Source organism: Sorex fumeus, unplaced genomic scaffold, assembly GCF_029834395.1.
Source record: "Sorex fumeus unplaced genomic scaffold, SorFum_2.1 ptg000054l, whole genome shotgun sequence".
Classification (NCBI taxonomy): Eukaryota; Metazoa; Chordata; class Mammalia; order Eulipotyphla; family Soricidae; genus Sorex; species Sorex fumeus.
Genome location: NW_026606111.1, coordinates 17,608,684 through 17,628,065, shown reverse-complemented (window position 1 = coordinate 17,628,065; position 19,382 = coordinate 17,608,684). Strand labels below are relative to the sequence as shown.

Sequence of the window (19,382 nt, the reverse complement as noted above, 5' to 3'; positions counted from 1 at the left end):
CCTGTTCATAGCACGTGTGTGTCCCACAGAGTATATTTTATTAATGTGAAGAAAAATAAACTGCAATACTCTTTCAGCATGGGGCTGCTTTTGGTCCACCGCAAGGTGGATTTCATCCTCCTTATTGGCAACCAGGACCTCCAGGACCTCCAGCACCTCCTCAGAATCGAAGAGAAAGACCATCAACATTCAGAGATCGACAGCGTTCACCTATTGCACTTCCTGTGAAGCAGGAGCCACCACAAATTGGTAGCTATTTAAGTTTAGTGACCCACAGTTGGTGTGATTTCTTGATCATTAAAAAAGTGCTGGAAAGATAACTCAAAGGGCTAAGGGCTGAGTGCATGTGGGAGACCTGGTCATTTGTTGGCACTACATGATACTACAATCACTTTTGGATATGACTTCCTCTGCTGCTTGTCCCAAAAGAAAAAGAATGTTTCTAGAAACTATTTCAATACCTGATATATTAGGAAATGCTATTTTAAAAAGTCCCTATCGCTTTATAATCATAAGTCTTAAAAAGCTCTGAAGTATACAGTTTGGGGCTAGTGGCCTGGGATGTAGCTCAGCTGTAGAGCATTTATTTACCTTGCATGTATGCATGTATTATGATCATAGGTTTGATCCTCAGACTGATGCCTCCACAGTCTTCTGTCTCTAAAATGTTTTGGACTGGGGAGATAGCTCAGATGGCTAAGTGAAGCCTGTATTTTGCATGTTGGGACCCCGAGCTTCTCTATGAAGCCCCCTTTTTATTTTAAGTATTAAAATTAGCAGGCCAGAAATAGGAATGAATACCTTGCTTTGCAGGGATGTGAATTTGATCTTTGGTCATCTGATCCCCTGAGCACCACTGTGTGTAGCCCTAGAGGCCTGAGCACCACCAGCTGTGAGCTGTGACACTTCATGACACCATGATCGTTGCTGGTTTAGCTCTGGAGGTCCCCAAGCACCACTGGGTTTGATCTAAACATAATCTATAGCACCACCAGGTCTAAGTACTGAACTGTTCGTGTTGGCAGTCCAGGTATCCCTGGGAATGGCCTCTGGGCCCCTAAACACTGCTGCAGGGAAGCATCCTGATATTTTCTTCAATGCTTATATTCTGATACATGATATCAATGTATGAACTATTTCTTCATTGTAAACCCTAGTTATCCTCTGTCATCTTTCTTCTCTTCAGTTTATTTTCCAACATTGCCCTCTAAGCATCACTAGTTATACCTGTGGATGCCTGAGCAATATCAGGAAAGGCCTAGTGGTCCCTCACACCATAGAACCATACCCATGTAGAGCATCACTGCATCCTTCGACTCTAGCATTCAATTGAAAGACACAGTGAGCTGAGAATGGCCAAGAGGGGCCCTATGATCCCTTGGCATCACCTGGGGAACTACCACTCCTCTACTATCCCTCCCCACTCCAAAAAAAAAAAAAGGCAGAAAGCATGGTGTTCTGTTCAGTGGGTTTTTATTACTGCTGTCTTGCTGGAGAGTACTATTTATTAGAAATAATCAGTTGAACCAAAGGGTGAGAATCAGCATAAGGATCTCATATGTTTGTTAAAATTTTCATTTAACTGACATAGTGTATCTTCTGTGAAACAGATGCAGTAAAACGCAGAACTCTTCCAGCTTGGATTCGGGAAGGTCTTGAAAAAATGGAACGTGAAAAGCAGAAGAAGTTGGAGAAAGAAAGAATGGAGCAACAACGTTCACAGTTGTCCAAAAAAGAGAAGAAGACCACAGAAGATGCTGAAGGCGGAGATGCTCCTCGCTTACCTCAGAGAAGTAAATTTGTAAGTAGAATTACCTAGACTAAACCTCCATGTGATATCTCTATGAAGCCCCCTTTTTATTTTTTTTTAAGTATTAAAATTAGCAGGCCAGAAATAGGAATGAATACCTTGCTTTGCAGAGATGTGAGTTTGATCTTTGGTCATCTGATCCCATGAGCACCACTGTGTGTAGCCCTAGAGGCCTCTGAGCACCACTAGGTGTGACCTTGGAGGCTCCTGAGTACCACTCAGCGCTGCTGGGCCTTAACAGCTTCTCATTGCCGGTTGATTTCATTTTGCTAGTAGTGACCTCCAAGATTCTCTGAACACCACTTGAAAGCCCCTTCCTCTACCCTGCCCCCCTCTAAGGTATAACTAGTATTACTTCTGAGACTACTTTCACTGAGTACATTGTTTTTATGGGTTATGATTATGTATGAATAGGAAGAATAAGGAGAAAGAAGCGAACAATGGGTTCATAGAACATTTTGTTCCAGAGGGAAATTACTCAGTGGGATACTTGATTGATCTTAACTAACACATCTGTATTCTCTTTTTTCACCCCTTTATTTTTGTGATGGACTGCACACTTGATTGTGATGTTCACCAAGGATTGCATACTTTATATTGTGGGGATGAAACCCAACCGCCTTATTTATGCTATTCATTGAATCACGGCATAGTCACAGTTGTATTTTCTTCTCTCTTTTATTTGGGGTAGAGTGCCACACCCAGTGGTGCTCAGGGCTTACTTTTTGCTCTGTACTTAGGAATCACTTTGGTAGGTTCAGGGGACTATATGAGATGCTGGGGATTTAACTCTGGTCATCTATGTGCAAGGTAAACGCTTTGCCTGCTGTACACTCTCTCTAGCCCTGTCTTTTCTTTAATTGTGATACTACTAAGTCCTCAGTGAGGGATTAAAAACTAGACTAAGTTAATTTTGAAGTGGTGATACAGAAATCTTCCTTTTTGTATTTAATGATATAACTTCTATAGTGTTTAGTTATTATACCTTAATCAGGTAGACGGAGTAGAATGGCTTTGTAGTTGTGAAGTTTTTGTTAGTTTGTGGGGTTTTTTTTTTTTTTTTTTTTTTGGCTTTTTGAGTCATACCCGGCAATGCACTGGGGTTACTCCTGGCTCTGAACTCAGGAATTACTCCTGGCGGTGCTCAGGGGACCATATGGAATGCTGGGAATTGAACCCGGGTCGGCCGCGTGCAAGGCAAACGCCCTACCCGCTGTGCTATCGCTCCAGCCCCTTTTTAAAGTTTATTTATTTTTTGCTAGGTTTACTTATTTTTACTTGTTTTTTTTTTTCTCCCTTTTTTACTGTTGTTGCAGTGGTCCTCAAGGATGGGAGTGGGGAGTTCATGTTTGGTTGGAGTGCTCACCAGGGATTGTATTTCTGGTGGCAGTGTTTACACTTTGGCTGAGATGCTCATTGGTGCTTGTGCAGTTTAGTTTTGGTGATCACAAATGTACTCTCTGTACCCTCATTTAGTGGTGCTCACCAAATGGTGCTTGCACTCTTGACTGCAGTGCTCCTATACACTTGGAAGCATGCTACTAGCAATCATCACTATTGTAGCTCTAGTCGTCCCAGATAACAGAGCTGTAGGCACTGCACTTGGAGTATGGTTTGCTCCAAATATGAAACTCATGGTCTCATACTTGAAAAAACAGGTTTTTAGCCACTGAGCCATGCCCCTCAGGTTTTTATTTTTCAATAATACATTCAGTTCCTAACACCCACAGGGCATAGCTGCTGTGAAGCACCAGTAGGACTTTCTCACAAAGCCATTTTCTGAAGGACAACAAAATAATTCCATTGATTTTTAAAAATTTTTTCTTTTATTGATTTTATTTATTTATAAATTATTTTTAATAATTTTATTAATTTATTAATTTTTCTTTTATTTTTACAAAGTATTGTGCCAAGGATAGTATATTTGAATGTTCTAAAGCAACAGACTACAACTATTAGAGCTTCTTTCCTTCTTTCCTTCCTTCTCTTCTTCTTCAAACACCCTCCTGTTCAGGGGTTACTCCTAGCTCTGCACTCAGGAATTATTCTGGTGGTGCTCGGTGGACCATCCCTGGGATTCCAGGGATCAAACCCAGGTTTGCTGCATGCATGGCAAACACCCTCCTGCTGTACTTCTCTACGCCCAGAATTAAGCTTAGTGATAGATCACTTTCCTTGCGTGTGGAGGCCCTGAGTTCCATCCACAATGCTACAAATACAGACAAAACAAAAAAAATTCTAGGGCTCATGGAGATAGCTCAAAGGGGTGGAATGTGTGCTTTGCATTTAGAAATCTCAGGTTCCATCCTCAGCATTGCTTTCAATCCTTTGAAGTGAACTTGAAAACCTAAGACTATACAAATAGCTGTGCTTTCTTTCATCTGAAGTATACCTCATTTCTTTTCTACTTGGTGGGGCCAAGGGTGGGAACCTCCTGTGCTGTGCTCAGGGAACCTGGGAGCCACATCTGAAATTCTGAGTAGCCGGTCAGTGGTTTACTCCAATGGCCAGAGGCTATGGTTGCTGCCTAGGGACCTTGAGGAGATACCCAACAATACTCAGGAGGCCTTGTGGTACCAGGAATTGAACCTGGGTCTGTTACCTGCAAGACATGTGCCCTCAACTCTGTGCTGTCTTCCTGGTCAGTGTGCAGTCTCCTAGACATTCTGAGCTATTCCTTCATGCCCCTGAGCATAATCTTTGATCATTAACTAATGCCAAATTAAGGAAAGTAACAAAAATAATTCTTATGAGCTATTGTTTTTTAAATTTTATTAAAATACCATGGTTTACAAAGTTGTTCATAATATACTTCAGGCGTGCAATGTTCCAACATCAATCCCACTACCAATTTCTCTTTCCTTCCATCAGTGTCCCCAGGTTCCCTCCCATCCTGCCCCCTTTGCAGGCATATAACAATTTTATTTTATATTACTTGCTTCGACAAAACTTAAGAAATGGTAAATAAAACTATCAATAAATATCTATTTTTTAAATGATTATTATGTTTTTGACCTTTTCTAATCAAATAGAGAGTGACCACGTGCACCATTTGTGGGTGCCGTTACTCAGTGTTGGGAAGTTTCTCCTGTCTAAATGCTTTGAATGCTTCTTGAAAAACTGGTTTCAAGACTATGAATCCTTGAAGTTCTATCATTCCTTCATATATGAATGATAAATCGAGTATTCTTGGTAAGGTGTTCATTTCATTGAGTTTTTGTACTATTTACTTTTATGCTCTGCTGACTTACAGAGTCTTATTAGCCATTTTTATTCTTTTGTAATCTCTCTAGATAACCAAATAAAATATGGATTAAAAATACTTAATTCAAGGGACTGTAGAGATGGTACAGTGGGTAGGGCACTTACTTGGTTCACCGTCAACCCGGATTCTAATTTGGTTTATTGTTTGTTTCCTTTTTGGGTCATACCTGGCGATGCTCAGGGTTATTTCTGGCTCTGCACTCAGGAATCACTCCTGGTTGTGCTCAGGGGACCATGGAATATTGGAAATCAAACCAAGATCAGCTGCATGCGAGACAGACACCCTACCTGCTGATACTGCTCTAGCCCCTCAGCCTGGGTTCTATTGGTTGGTACCCTGTGTCTCACTAGAAGTGATCCCTGAGTGTAGAGCCAGGAGTAAGGCCTGGGAAAATCTGGGGGATGGCTCCAAAACAAACAGAAAATGTAATTCAAGTTATATTTCTTTTGTTGGTTGGTTTGTATTTTGTGCTACATCTGGTTCCATGCTCACTCCTGATGGTGCTCAGGGGACCATCTGGAATATAGGAAATTGATTAGTCAGTTACCAGGCAAGTGTCTTAACAGCTTTATTTTTTTCTCCAGCCCAAGTACATGTATTTTTTTCTATGTTCTTTCTTTTGTGGGACTTAAATGGGCATTTTTTTAGTGTGGGGACCACACCTGACAGCACTCAGGAGTTACTCCTGACTCTGCACTCAGGGATCCCTCTTAGTAGTACTCTGGGGATCATATGTGGTACCTGGGATTGATCCTGGGTCAGCTGTGTGCAAGGCAAGCACCCCACTGTACTATCACACTCGTCCCTCTCTATTTTTTTTTCCTGTGTGTTTCATAGACTTTAATTTGGAATTTAAAAGATTATACTATTTTTAGGACAGTGATGAGGAAGATGAAGACACGGAAAATGTTGAAGCGGCAAGCAGTGGAAAAGTCACTAGAAGTCCATCACCAGTTCCGCAAGAAGAGCAGAGTGAACCAGAGATGACAGAAGAAGAAAAAGAATATCAAATGGTAGAATGTCAGATTTGCTGCGTTCAGAATTTAGTTTTTTTAAAAACCATTGATTGGCTGTCTTAAACATTTAAATCGGTTTAATGATTTAAATGACATTGAAAGAGGAAAGATGAAACAGCTGAGGAAGTAGCTGAAAGGTTTTGAGGAATTGATTTGCGTGTAGGAGGCCCAAGTTCAGTCTGTAGTATCACATGGTACTGAGCATCACTTAAGAATCACCCAGCCAGAGTATCCCCTGAGCACCACCTGCTCTTGCCCCAAAACCAAAAAGGTTATGAACATGTTGCAAAGGTTACAGAGTTAATGTATAAATTTGCTGTGTAATAATGCCTGTAAAATTCATGTAGTAGTGCAAAAATCACAATTTATATAGTACTTCTGGAAACTTATAGGGAATGTCTTATGATGTGTCCAGGAATATGTCCACTCATATTTGAGGCTCAGCCCGAGTGTGTGGAAAGCAGCCTAGAGTGTGGCAGCGGTTGCGTAGTGGAGGTTGGCTGCCGGGGCTGGATCCCTTGATGCGGGGAGAACTCTCATCCATCCCCCTCTGGGGCGTCCCTAGTGAAAACAGCGTGGCACAGAGTCTCGTGGCATGGTTATGGGGGCCTCATTTCCCAATTTACTCATTGGGAAAGACGAGTATGGAGAGGAGGCTGCTAAAATCTCAGAGCTGGGACGAATGGAGACGTTTTTGGCGCCTGCTCAAGTAAATCCATGAACAACGGGATGACAGTGATACAGTGATATAGTACTAATTAAGCCCATTTCCTATTAACTGATGTTGTACTTAAACAGTGTTTTGCTACATAAGACCCCAGAAACAAATATAAATCTGTTCTTTTCTAAAGTTTGTTTTTGAAATGCTGAGAAAGCTTAGCAGATGTCATAAAAAATGTTCATACTTGTTTATTTCTTCAGAACCAGGATGTGGTAGAGCACTTGTATTGCTTGTGTGAGATTCTGGGTTTAATTCCTGGCACCCAAACCTCCCCAAATTTCTTAACTGTAAAACTTTTTAAAGTCTTCAGTATCTAAAATCTGTATTCTCATTTTCTGAGATGGGAATATATTTTTCATATTGAAAGACTGGTGATCTTTGCTGAGTCAGTTTACTGTCATTTCAAAGACAATTTGAAACCTACAGATTCTGAGTAATCAGCTTTCAGAGCCTAGGTAGTCAGCATAAGGCTAGAATATAGCCATTATTTTTGGTAGTCAGGAAAAGAAAAAAAGTCCTCATCTGAGCTGGAGAGACAGTACAGTAAGTAAGGTACTTGCCTTGCACACAGCCATTCCAGCATCAAACTCTGCACCTGATAGCATCCTTCAGCCCACCAGGAGTGATCCTTGACCACAGCTGGCTGTGGCCCAGAAACGGGAAAGTAAAAAATGGTCTTGAGGTAATAGGTAACTGCCTTTTCCTTATTTTCCTTTTTTGTATTTGGACCACACTTGGGATGCTGAGGGAATATTACTGGCAGGTCTCTGGGGACCAAATGGTGTACTGGGGATTGAACCCGGGTTGAATGTGTGCAAGACAAGTGCTCTGACCCTGATTTTGAAATTTGTAAACTTGACTTTGAGTATGCAAAGAATGCCACACTAGCCCTCTGAGCTATCTGCTCAGCCCTCTGAAAATGTCAAATTGCTATAATTATAGTGACTAAAATAAAGACTATTCATAATATATCTTTTCTTAGATGTTACTGACAAAAATGCTTCTAACTGAAATTCTGCTGGATGTCACAGATGAAGAAATTTATTACATAGCCAAAGATGCACACCGGAAAGCAACGAAAGGTATACTGTGGGTGTTCTTGGTTTTGTTTTTTTGGGGCATTTTGATTTTAGTGGCTATTTTGGACTTTTTTTTCTTGTTGTCCTTGTTGAACTTTACTAGCAGCTATTTGAATATTTTCTACTTGCATGTTTTAACTCTTTGAGAAAGGATATCTTTGAAGATGCCATATTAAAACTTATACAAATATTTTTGTTCCATCCAACCTGAGTTCAGATTTAAAAATTATGCTGTTTCATAAAGTGTACTGTGGAAAATTTTAATTTTCATTTGTTTCACCAATTTTTTTATCAATACCATGTTATTGGTATATGACTTCTGATCCAGTTCAGTTTGACTAATATGTTAAATTACAAACCTTATGAATTTTTTGTGTGCCAGTCATACTTCCTCCAAAAGCAAGTGATTCTTGCCCTGACTCCCTATATTCTTTATAACACTTGGAAAGGTACCAAGAGCAAATTTGAATGATGTGCCATATCTTGAAAATAAAATTACTGATATACTGGTCAACATTTTTTCCTCATTATAAACCAATTTCAGTTCACATCTGAATTGTTATTTCTCAAGGCCACACATGCTACTGGTTTAAAAATGAATGCTATGTTTTTAATGTTTCTTCTCTCCCCAAAAAGCAGCAATAGTAGTAGATTTAACAATACCATAGACTCTCATGACTATGAAATCGTGGCTATTTGTGTTAACATGTTGTTCCTGTTGTTGATGTGATACAAAGCTCCTGCAAAACAGCTGGCACAGTCCAGTGCACTGGCTTCCCTAACCGGACTCGGTAAGTGTTCTCCTTTTTTGTAAGAGGGCCTTAAGGGAAACGCACACTTACCATGTCTTTCTACATGTTCTGCTTTGAAATTGTAATTTTCCTACTCAGCTTATAAAATTTAGGTCTTAGGGATAATCTTTCAAAGGTTTGCTGTATATTTATTTTTAATTAAAGCCTTCACCGTGGGAATATTATAAATGTGGTAACTAATTCATAGTTTATTGAGGAAGGTTGTAACTTAGCTATGGTACTTCACTTCAGAAATTACTGCATATGTGTCTCAGGGAAGAACCAACCCAATTGATGCCTTTGTAATCACCTTAACTTAGACTGTGCTGTAGCAAGTGATGTTTCAACACGAAGGGAAGGGTTCATCATCTCTGTAGTGTAATAGCAATATGTTCCTCGTTCGCTGTTTGCATGATGAATTTTAGGTTTGCATTTTCTGCATCATTATTTCAAATTAAACTTAGCATCAGCAGAAATAGGTAAAGCCTAAGGCTCAAGTGACATTTAGATGATTGTTTAGTTTGCTTCAGGGTGGGGAGTAGTTTTACATCATATCACTTCTCTGTTAGTGATAATTGCAGTATCCTAATTTTTTTAGAGAAAAATAGCATACTGCCCGGGTTTTCTGTGCTTTAAATAATTTTAGAATAAAAATCATAATTTTTTTTTACTGCAACTATATTGGTTATGTTTTAGCGAGGCTGCATTGTGGTCCTATTAATTGGTTTTGTTTGGTTAGCATGGAATGTGAGGAAAAACCGTAATTTTTATTCGTTTATGGTAAGAAATACATAACGTATTCCAGAAGGGGTATATACTAACAGGAAGGTTTCCCTGAGGATTCTGTGAGCTCCTAAAAATTGGAATTTATGCTTCTCCCCACCCCGAATAAGCATATTCTTCCAAGAAAAGGCAATGTAAAGAAAATTAACTTCCTTCTCGGACCTTAAAAAGTTTTTAATGCATTGAATTATTTTACCATGTCATAGACTGGGCTTTATGCACACAGGTGGACTGGGTGGTTATGGATCAGGAGACAGTGAAGATGAGAGGAGTGACAGAGGCTCTGAGTCATCTGACACTGATGATGAGGAATTACGGCACCGAATCCGGCAAAAACAGGAAGCATTTTGGAGAAAAGAAAAAGAGCAGCAGCTATTACATGATAAACAGATGGAAGGTATATTAATCTCACTTAATTTTTGCTCAGCTTTATTTGTATCTGTTTTTATTTTTCATCCAATCTATAAATATCAAGGGATAGAAACAAGGCTAGTAGAGCAGGTAGGGCACTTGCCTTGCACCTGATCAACTTGGGTTCATTCCTTGGCATCCCATATGGTCTTCCAGCACCGTCAGGAGTGATAACTGATTGCAGGACTGAGGCATTGCCAGGTGTCGCCCAAAAAACCCCAAGAAAACAACAAAAGAGTAGGTTTTGAGTAATATCTGAAAAGTAATGAAAAATAATTTACAACTAGGGTATTTTGTTTGTAGTTACCATACTGGAAGATTAAAAAAAAAAGTACTTCTTACAAGTTTTTATTTGGGAAGGAAGAGTTTTAGACCACGCCTAGCAGTGTCAAGGGGTTTAACTGTTGGAGGTTGATCCTTGCATTGCTGGGTAGCTCATGCAAAGCAAGCACCTCTGCCCCTTTGTAGAAAATACTACGTATAGAATAACTGGAGGAAGCGAACGTAATAATGTAAAGGAGAGGGGTACCTAGATCATCCTTGGCCCCAGAGTATAGGACAGAGAAGGGCAAAAGTCATGGGAAGAAGCAAGAACATAAGAAAAGGAAGTAATGAGACAGGTTAGGGCTTTGGTTTTACCAGTGATGTGGGAGAGTAATATCTGTGTTTCCAAAGCACAAACTCAACAACACTGAAAGCATGAGACCTAACTACAACCACCAAACTTTGTAATATGCCTATTGGATGACAGGAGGGTGGGGTGGGGGGGGGTGTTGAAGTATGGGAACATGGGTTGAAGGAGATTGACTCTGGTGGTGGGATTGGTGTTGAAATATTGTATGTCTCAAACTCAACTATGCGGTAACTTTGTAAATCACAGTTCTTTAGCGGAAAAAAGATGTGTTTATTGTTTTGTTTTTGGTTTTCGAGCCATACCTAGCGATGCGCAGCTTTCAGGCAGCTTTCAGGATCACTGGGGATCATAAGGGGTGCCTAGGATTGAACCCAGATTGGCCACTTAGAAGTCAAGTACCTTATTGCTATACTATCAGTCTCCCCCCTAAATAATTTTTAAAAAAAAAAATAATTTAGTCAGCATGAAATTAACAGTGTTATTCATGATTGACCTTCAGGTATACTATGTTTCAACACCAAACCCTTCACATAGTTCACTTCAGTCAACCAGTGCTGGTGTCACACCTGCCACCCCTATCCCTCTGGTAACCTCTATAAAAGGCGCTTTTTCAAAAAACCTGTCTTTGCACAGTAGTTTACAGTCCTGTTACTGATACAGGTTCATGCATAATACTTTACCACCTCTGGGCACCTCTTCCTCCTTGGTTGGTCGTTTCCCTCTGCCTAATCGTTGCCCTTTCCCTGTTCTATATGCCAGCCAAAGTCCTGAGTGGCGTGTTTCTTCCTGAAGACCATTTCTCATGTTCTTCGTTTTCATTATCTTTGGATATTCATTATCCCACCATTATGTTTCTTTATAATCTGCATATGAAAGATCATTCTTTGTTTGACCCTCTCCCTCTGATTGACTTCACTTATGATACTCTCAAGATCGATCCTGTAGCAGCAAATTACAGGATTTTTATCTTATGGCCAAATAATAGTCCACTGTGAGATAGATAGATAGATAGATAGATAGATAGATAGATAGATAGATAGATAGATCATAGTTTATCAACTCATCTATTCTTGACACTTGGATTGTTTTCAGATTTTGGCTATTGTGGGTAGTGCTATAAGGAACATAGGGGTGCAAATGTCTTTTCTCCATGTTGTTAACAGTACCCTTGGGGTATATTCTAGAAATGAAATTATTGCGTCAAAGGGAACCTTAATTTCTATTTTTTTTAAGGAATAGCCATATTGTTTTCCAGATAAGCTAAACCAAAAAAATAAAAAAAGAAGAAAAGGAAAATACTTTATACACATTCAGTTGTTACTGTTTTACATAATGATACTAGGAATAATATTCAAAGTTCATATCTGAGAACTATCATTTGGGCAGTTTGAAAGATTAATAAGTTTTATAACTTTAAGCTCCTTTATTTGACAGTGGAAATGATTTTTGGATTTTTGTTTACTTTTTGGCCACACTTGGCAGTGCTCAGGACTGGTTTCTGATGGTGCTTAGAAGACCATGTGTCAGGGACTGGCCTCTTGTGTGCAAAGTGTTCACATAGCCGATTGAGCTATTTGGCCCTGAAAATTTTGTAGTAAGTTGTCTCTACGTTTTGATACTTCACCACTCAAATGGTAACTGATTCATGGGACTTCTGATTATTTGAAATGTAGCTAGCCCAAATTTGTCTGTAGGTATACCACTCAGGGTACTGGAGAGACAGTATAGCAGACAGGTAGAGCGGCTGGTCCAGGATTAATCCCTCACACCAGCAGGAGTGATTCCTGAGCACAGAGCCAGGAGTAAACCCCGAACATCACTGGGTATGATCCAAAAACAAACAAAACCCAGAATATATACTAAGACCGAATATATAGCTCAGTAGGCTGGAGTTTATGTTTAACATATGGAGACCCAGGTTTGTCACAAATGATTTCTGAAGGCAACCCCCCCAAGCATGGGTGAATAGCTCTCGAGCACATGCATACATTATACACTAAATACCAGGCTTTTCATGAGAAAAAAGAAAAGTAGATTTTCTTTGTGCTTTTTAAAAAATATGTTTAAGTGGTAATTATTGGGGGAGAGGGGAAGTTTCTAAGCAATTCCAGAGGCTTGGGGGACTTTTGGCCAACTGATCCCTTGGTTTATTGCAAGGACCTGAAGATGCAGTGTTGCTTGGGTCCTATCATGCTGGCTATATTTTCTGTGCTCAGAGGACCATGTGGTGCCAGAAATCAAGCCCTTGTCCAGTACATTTTAAGCATGTACCCTAACCACTGTACTATCTCCTGGCCACTAAATAATAATACAACAATGATTTGTAAGGTTTGTTTGAATTTTTTTAATGTACTAACTAGAAAATCTTGAATTGCTTATGTGGCTTACCTCCTGTTGAATAATAATGGTCTATTAAAATCTGGTAGTTTGAAATTTGTTAGTATTTTCATTGTACTTTTGACTTAATATTTTTTTATTTTCTCTTTCAGAAGAAAAGCAACAAACAGAAAGGGTTACAAAAGAGATGAATGAGTTTATCCATAAAGAGCAAAATAGTTTATCACTACTAGACGCAAGAGAAGCAGACGGTGATGTGGTTAACGAAAAGAAAAGAACTCCAAATGAAACTACATCAAATTTAGAATCAAAAAAAGAACATAAAGATAAAGAGAAACAAGGACGGAGTAGGTCAGGAAGTTCTAGTAGTGGTAGTTCCAGTAGCAATAGCAGAAGTAGTAGTACTAGTAGTTCTGTTTCTAGCTCTTCGTACAGTTCTAGCTCAGGTAGTAGTCGCACTTCTTCGAGATCTTCATCTCCTAAAAGGAAAAAGAGACACAGTAGGAGTAGATCTCCAACAATGAAAGCTAGACGTAGTAGGAGTAGAAGTTACTCTCGCAGAATTAAAATAGAGAGTAATAGGGCTAGAGTAAAGATTAGAGACAGGAGAAGATCTAATCGAAATAGCATTGAAAGAGAAAGACGGAGAAATCGGAGTCCTTCCCGAGAGAGACGTAGAAGTAGAAGTCGCTCAAGGGATAGGCGAGCCAATCGATCCAGTCGCAGTAGGAGTCGAGATAGACGTAAACTTGATGATCAACGTGGAACTCTTAGTGGGAGCAGTCATAAGCATAAAGGTGAGGCTAAAGAACAAGAGAGGAAAAAGGAGAGAAGTCGAAGTATAGATAAAGATAGGAAAAAGAAAGACAAAGAAAGGGAGCGTGAACAGGATAAAAGGAAAGAGAAACAAAAGAGGGAAGAAAAAGATAAGTTTAGTAATCAAGATGATAGGTTAAAAAGGAAACGAGAAAGTGAAAGAACATTCTCTCGGAGTGGTTCTATATCTGTTAAAATCATCAGACATGATTCTAGGCAGGATAATAAGAAAAATATTGCCAAAGATAGTAAAAAACATTCAGGCTCTGATTCTAGTGGAAGAAGCAGTTCTGAATCCCCAGGAAGTAGCAAAGAAAAGAAGGCTAAGAAGCCTAAACATAGTCGATCGCGATCCGTGGAGAAATCTCAAAGGTCTGGTAAGAAGGCAAGCCGCAAACACAAGTCTAAGTCCCGATCAAGGTAGTATACTTATTAAAGTATTTTGTCTGATTTTAAAAACAAAAATTGAATTTATCAAAGTTGAAAGTGTCCTTTCTCTCTTTCTCTCTTTCTCTCTCTCTCGTTAATAAATCTCAGTTTGGTACTTGATAAATGATCATAGTCTTAAGTAATTTTAGATATCCTATATAATATTTATTTTTAAATTGCAGATTGTTTAGTTGAAAATACATTTTTATTTTTAAATGTTGTCTTTTCCCTTCTTTTTCAGATCAACAACCCCTCCCCGTCGTAAACGTTGAGGAATGATGTGGCAAGAATGCCATGATGTTTTAAAAAATTCCATGAGTTTTAAGGGCTTGTCTCATTATAGAGGCACATTGTGGCTGTGTAGGTGAAACCAGAATTTTTTTTTAAATCTGTAAATAGGTGTACTTTTTCCAAATGCTGCTCCAAGTTACTTAATAGGATTTCTTTATATTGCGTTTTTTTTTTTTTTTTTCAAAAAAAAATAGTGCATAATAAGACTATAAACATGCCATTCTCTTTCAGCTGTAATGTTCATAAAATTATTCTTGAATGTACTGTGATGTCAATAAAGCTCTTTAGTTCATTTTTGTTAACCTCTTGCACCTTAATTTTATGATTTTAATTGAAGGAACGTACTTTTATTAAAAGGCAGCTGGAATTTTGTATAACAGGTTTAAAAGTACTTCCTCTCATTTCCCCCAAAGAAAATGATTTTAGCTTAATAGCTTGTCAATGTTTGTAAATTGTACCCATGAATTTTTGTCAAATTCTAACATAAGGGTATGGAAAGGGCCAGAAATAGATGTTTACTTTTCACTGGATGCATCCAACAACTTTCGCAGCCAACAACTTCCTAAACTTTTCTTTCTATTTTGAGGATTTTCAAGTAATTTATTTTATGTGTATATGGCTCACTCCTGTAAGATGAAATTGCTGGAATTAAGACAGTGCATTCGTTATTCATAAGGAACAATTGTGTTTGACACTAGTCAAGTCTGAAACTATTTTCTGCAGTCATACACTTCTGTTTTAGAAGCATATTGTTAACACTTTGGGGTTATGAAAAATAAGATTCACAACTCAATATACGTACTCTTTTTAAGTATAGTATAACCTCAGCTAAGTGGAAGAATGCTGTATTATAAGCAGGTTTGTCAGTTTCATAAAATTTAAATGGTCTTGTTTTATCCATTTCTTAAAATTATGATCCATGAGAGTGGTATATCAATTTAAGGTAGTCATTACTTGTGAGGAAATGAGACTCTGAAAGGCAATGAAGTTTTCAACTGCTTTTGGGGTCTGTTTATGATTGTTCATTTACATGGCAATAGATAAACCTCTTATACATTTTTTTTTATTTAAAAGGAGAGAAGCAGGAGCAAGTTATTAGAAGAGTTTTAAAATATGCCTTCTTACCAGCAATAGTTTATTTTAAAATAAGCCAGATTTTGCCAAGATCAGTATTTCCTCAAAATGAAGATAGATTTGTATAGTGCACTCTTATACCTCTAACATAAGTTCTTAAATAATTTTGAGCAGTTATGCATTTATCTAGAGGAAATAAATCAACTGTGAATACATGCATGTTTACCATTTTGGTTGTTTTACAGTGCATTTTAGTTCTGATATTTATAAAATTAACATTTCACAGAGCATCTTTAATTAGTTTGGAATTCTAGTTTTGAGTCATTCACACCTAGAGACAAAGGAAAATGTGCAATATTTTTTATGTAGATTAGCTAACACTGTACTTAATTTCAGAATTAACTATTCAATTAATTTGTAAAAGATAGTTGTATAACTTTTTCATATCTTAATGTTTTTTAGATCAATCTTCAAGTGAAATAATATTTTCAAAATAAAATTCTATAGAAAAGCTCAGCTGGCTATTATATGCACATTTTGGGGCAAGATACAAATGAGGGCCAAAAGTAGTAGTTGACAACTTTATTCGGCCATAATATACAAGCTTCTTATTATTTAAATCTGTAGCTTTTTAACAAAAGTTATGATGTATGTGATTATGATATCAGTGTTATAATTAGATATTTGGGTTCTTTAAAATTTTATGGATAATTCAGAGAATTCACAATTTTATTGATAACAAAATGTTTAGTGGGAAGATATTATAAAATAGGGCTTTCCTGATTTGGCATGTGAATGATAAAATTTACACATAGTTAATTGGATGCATAATTGGGTCATGAAATCTCTAAAGTGACACCACCAGAAATTTAGTGGCTTTGTTTTCAAGACAATCATTGATCTGAGATGATTAATAAAAACTGTCTTAAGAGATTCTCTTAAAATATTCCTAGTGTATTAATCATACTGTTTCTGTGGAACTGGGGTAAACCACACCATTAAGAGGATAAAATGTAATTTGAAGAGGCAGTTAAAAGATTTGTTTCAGACCCCATCATAATGAAAATAAAGATTGGTGTGGAATATCAGTGTATGTTTTTTGCCATTGTCAAATGTTTTTACATTAGCATCTAATGGTATAACACACAATAGATAACTTCATATTTCTTCAAAGATACATATGAAATAATTAATAGGTAAGATGTTTTTAATTTGATGTAGGAATTACATAAGATCCAAAGTTCTTGTCTTATAAAATCCTTTACATTTAAACTGGCTTTTTCTCAAATACACAAAAACCTAATTCATTGAATTACACTAAACTTATGAAATATTGCTTAAAGGATAGTATTAGATTCCTGCTATTTGCTGGATTCTGCGACAGTTACTTGATCACAGTTGACCTCGGCTTCTTCAGTTATTTACAAAGGAATTAGATGATCTTTTAAAGTTTTGAACAGTTCTACAACTAGTTATTCTTGGTTGTAATGTTTAATTCTAAATGAGAAATTTTTTTTTTTTTTTTTTGCTTTTTGGGTCACACCCGGCGATGCTCAGGGGTTACTCCTGGCTCATGCACTCAGGAATTGCTCCTGGCGGTGCTCGGGGGACCATATGGGATGCTGGGAATCGAACCTGTGTCAGCCATGTTGGCTGTGTGCAAGGCAAACAAACGCCTTTCTCGCTGTGCTATCGCTCCAGCCCCGAGAAATTTTTTTTAAGTTAAAAATATTATTTTAATTTTTTAACCTTGAAATAATGCTATTTATACCATAAGTAAAGATTTCTAAGATGTTGTTTCTAAGTTACTCATACTTTTAACTTACATGTGATAAGTTATTTATACTGTAAAATTTTACCAGATATTTTTCATTACATCTTTAAATCTGTCACATTCTGATTATAGTAGTGTAAATTAAGATAGGATTATTCTGTAACTGGAATTTACTAATTACTGTTGGAGATGGATTATTCAGTTTCAAAAAGACAAGAACTGGAGAGCTCTGTGCTCTTATCATGAAGGAAAAAATCCAAATACAAAATATAAAGCTGTCCTCCCATTCATCGATTTGCTCAAGCAGGCCCAGTAATGTCTGCATTTTGAGACTTGTTACTGTGTTTGGCATATTGAATATGTCACGAGATACTCTCCGTAGCTTGCTGGGCTCTCCAAGAAGGCAGAGGAATTGAAGCCGGCTTGGCCGGGCTGGCTGTTCACAAGCAAGCGCCCTACCGCTGTGCTATCGCTCCAGCCCTATAAAGCTGAATTTTATAATCAGTAGGTTTAGTTTTATAGTACAATTAATTGTTAACTTAAAATGACAACATGTTTTATTAGTAATATAGTGATGATCTGGGAAATACTTAACAATAGCTATGCACTACCCACAATTGTTAGTATTCCTAGTAGATCTCAAGTGATATTCATCATGGGGAAAGTCCTGTTATTTGTAGTTAAAATACTACATGCTATTTTAGCTTATATGGACCAAGTGGGTAGGTATATAAGAGGTTTTGATGAACAACGGGAGGACCGTGACTGGGACCGTGAAGGCAAATTATTGTCTTTGAAAATATTGGCTGGAGAGAGCGTGCACGCACGCACACACACACACACACACACACACACAGAGCCAGTAGTGATCCCTACGCACTACCAGCCAGGTGTGGCCCCCGAACCAACTAAATAAGTACAGTACATTTCAGCTTTTTGTTTTTTTTAAACTCTGGGGAAACCCTTGTAATGTTCTTGAGCACTTATCGCTGGTTTCTCTCACTCTTCTCCATGTAAATTTCTTGCAATAAAGTCTGCTTCACTAAAGTGTAATATATTTAACAGCTTTTAAAACTTGATTTAATCACATATTTTGCTTTCTCCTTTGTCACTTCAAATATTGTAATACATGTAAATTGTTTTGTGCAGAGCTTTCTGCCTTCAAATGGGCAGATCTTGTATCTTTAAAGGAGCTCTAAAGACGACTTAACAGCTGAGAAGTCACCTTAAGGACTTAAGCAGCCACCTTAAGGAGAAAGTCAATTATTTAAGAAGCCATACTAGGAAGATCATTACTGAGCACTAAATTTCACGAATACAGAGAACCTTTACTAATTTGATGAGCAACTGTTTGCCTATAATGTTGAAAACTCGTAGTTTTTACCTAGGGGAGAGGAAGGCCATTAAAACCTTAGAAAGTAAGATTTGTGACCCAAGGGAGAACTTGCACATGGCTCGCTCACATTCTTAAAGGAGTAAGCCCTGTGAACCACCAGGTATACAAAAACCTAAATAAAAGTAAAACCTTGCTCCAAAATTTGCCTATCTTGAGTAGACAGGCAACAGTAGAAAACACTGTTTCCTACAACAGTTTTCCCTGCCCAGAATATTAGCTGGTCAATTAGGGAAATAAAATTTCAGTTTATCCTTATAGACCCTCCAAAGCCTTAAAAGGGGGAGGAATTCGATCTTTAGGAAAAGTGCTTTTGCAATTCCTAGGATTTTTTTGCAATTCAGTGCCTTAAGAGGAGTAGAAATGGTATTTATCCCCCGCGGCAAAACCTGGCAAGCTACCCGGGGCATATTCGATATGCCGAAAAACAGTAACAAAGTCTCACAATGGAGACGATACTGGTGCCCGGAGCGAGCTAAGCAATGAACAACGGGAGGACAGTGCTACATCCGTGAAATACGAAGTTTGAGGTAGATCGATTTGGATGATAGGAACATTCTGTAATTGTATCCGCCAGATGTTGACCATTGAGAGTGACATTCACATGTGTATGTATATGTACACACGCATGTATACACGCACACACACACACACACACACATAAATGGTATCCTCACGGGAAGCAGCCCCAGTTTGCGCCTGGCCGGCGAGGGAGGACTTGGGAACCTTCCGTCTGTTCTTCGGCTGTTTCTTCCGGA

The 19,382-nt window shown here is 38.1% G+C and overlaps 1 protein-coding gene across 9 annotated transcripts in view; it reads left to right on the top strand.

The window, feature by feature from the left end:
- PNISR (PNN interacting serine and arginine rich protein) overlaps positions 1–16,517 on the top strand; it is a 31,992-nt gene extending 15,475 nt beyond the window's left edge. For all 9 annotated transcript variants that reach the window (XM_056125396.1, XM_056125389.1, XM_056125395.1 and 6 more), the window contains 8 exons: positions 78–249; positions 1,611–1,801; positions 5,951–6,088; positions 7,795–7,894; positions 8,629–8,682; positions 9,692–9,862; positions 13,000–14,083; positions 14,334–16,517. In XM_056125396.1, the coding sequence (XP_055981371.1) occupies positions 78–249; positions 1,611–1,801; positions 5,951–6,088; positions 7,795–7,894; positions 8,629–8,682; positions 9,692–9,862; positions 13,000–14,083; positions 14,334–14,364 (1,941 nt within the window). In that variant the 3' untranslated portion in view covers positions 14,365–16,517. The remainder of the gene's footprint in view (positions 1–77; positions 250–1,610; positions 1,802–5,950; positions 6,089–7,794; positions 7,895–8,628; positions 8,683–9,691; positions 9,863–12,999; positions 14,084–14,333) is intronic.
- Positions 16,518–19,382: the final 2,865 nt, after the last annotated feature.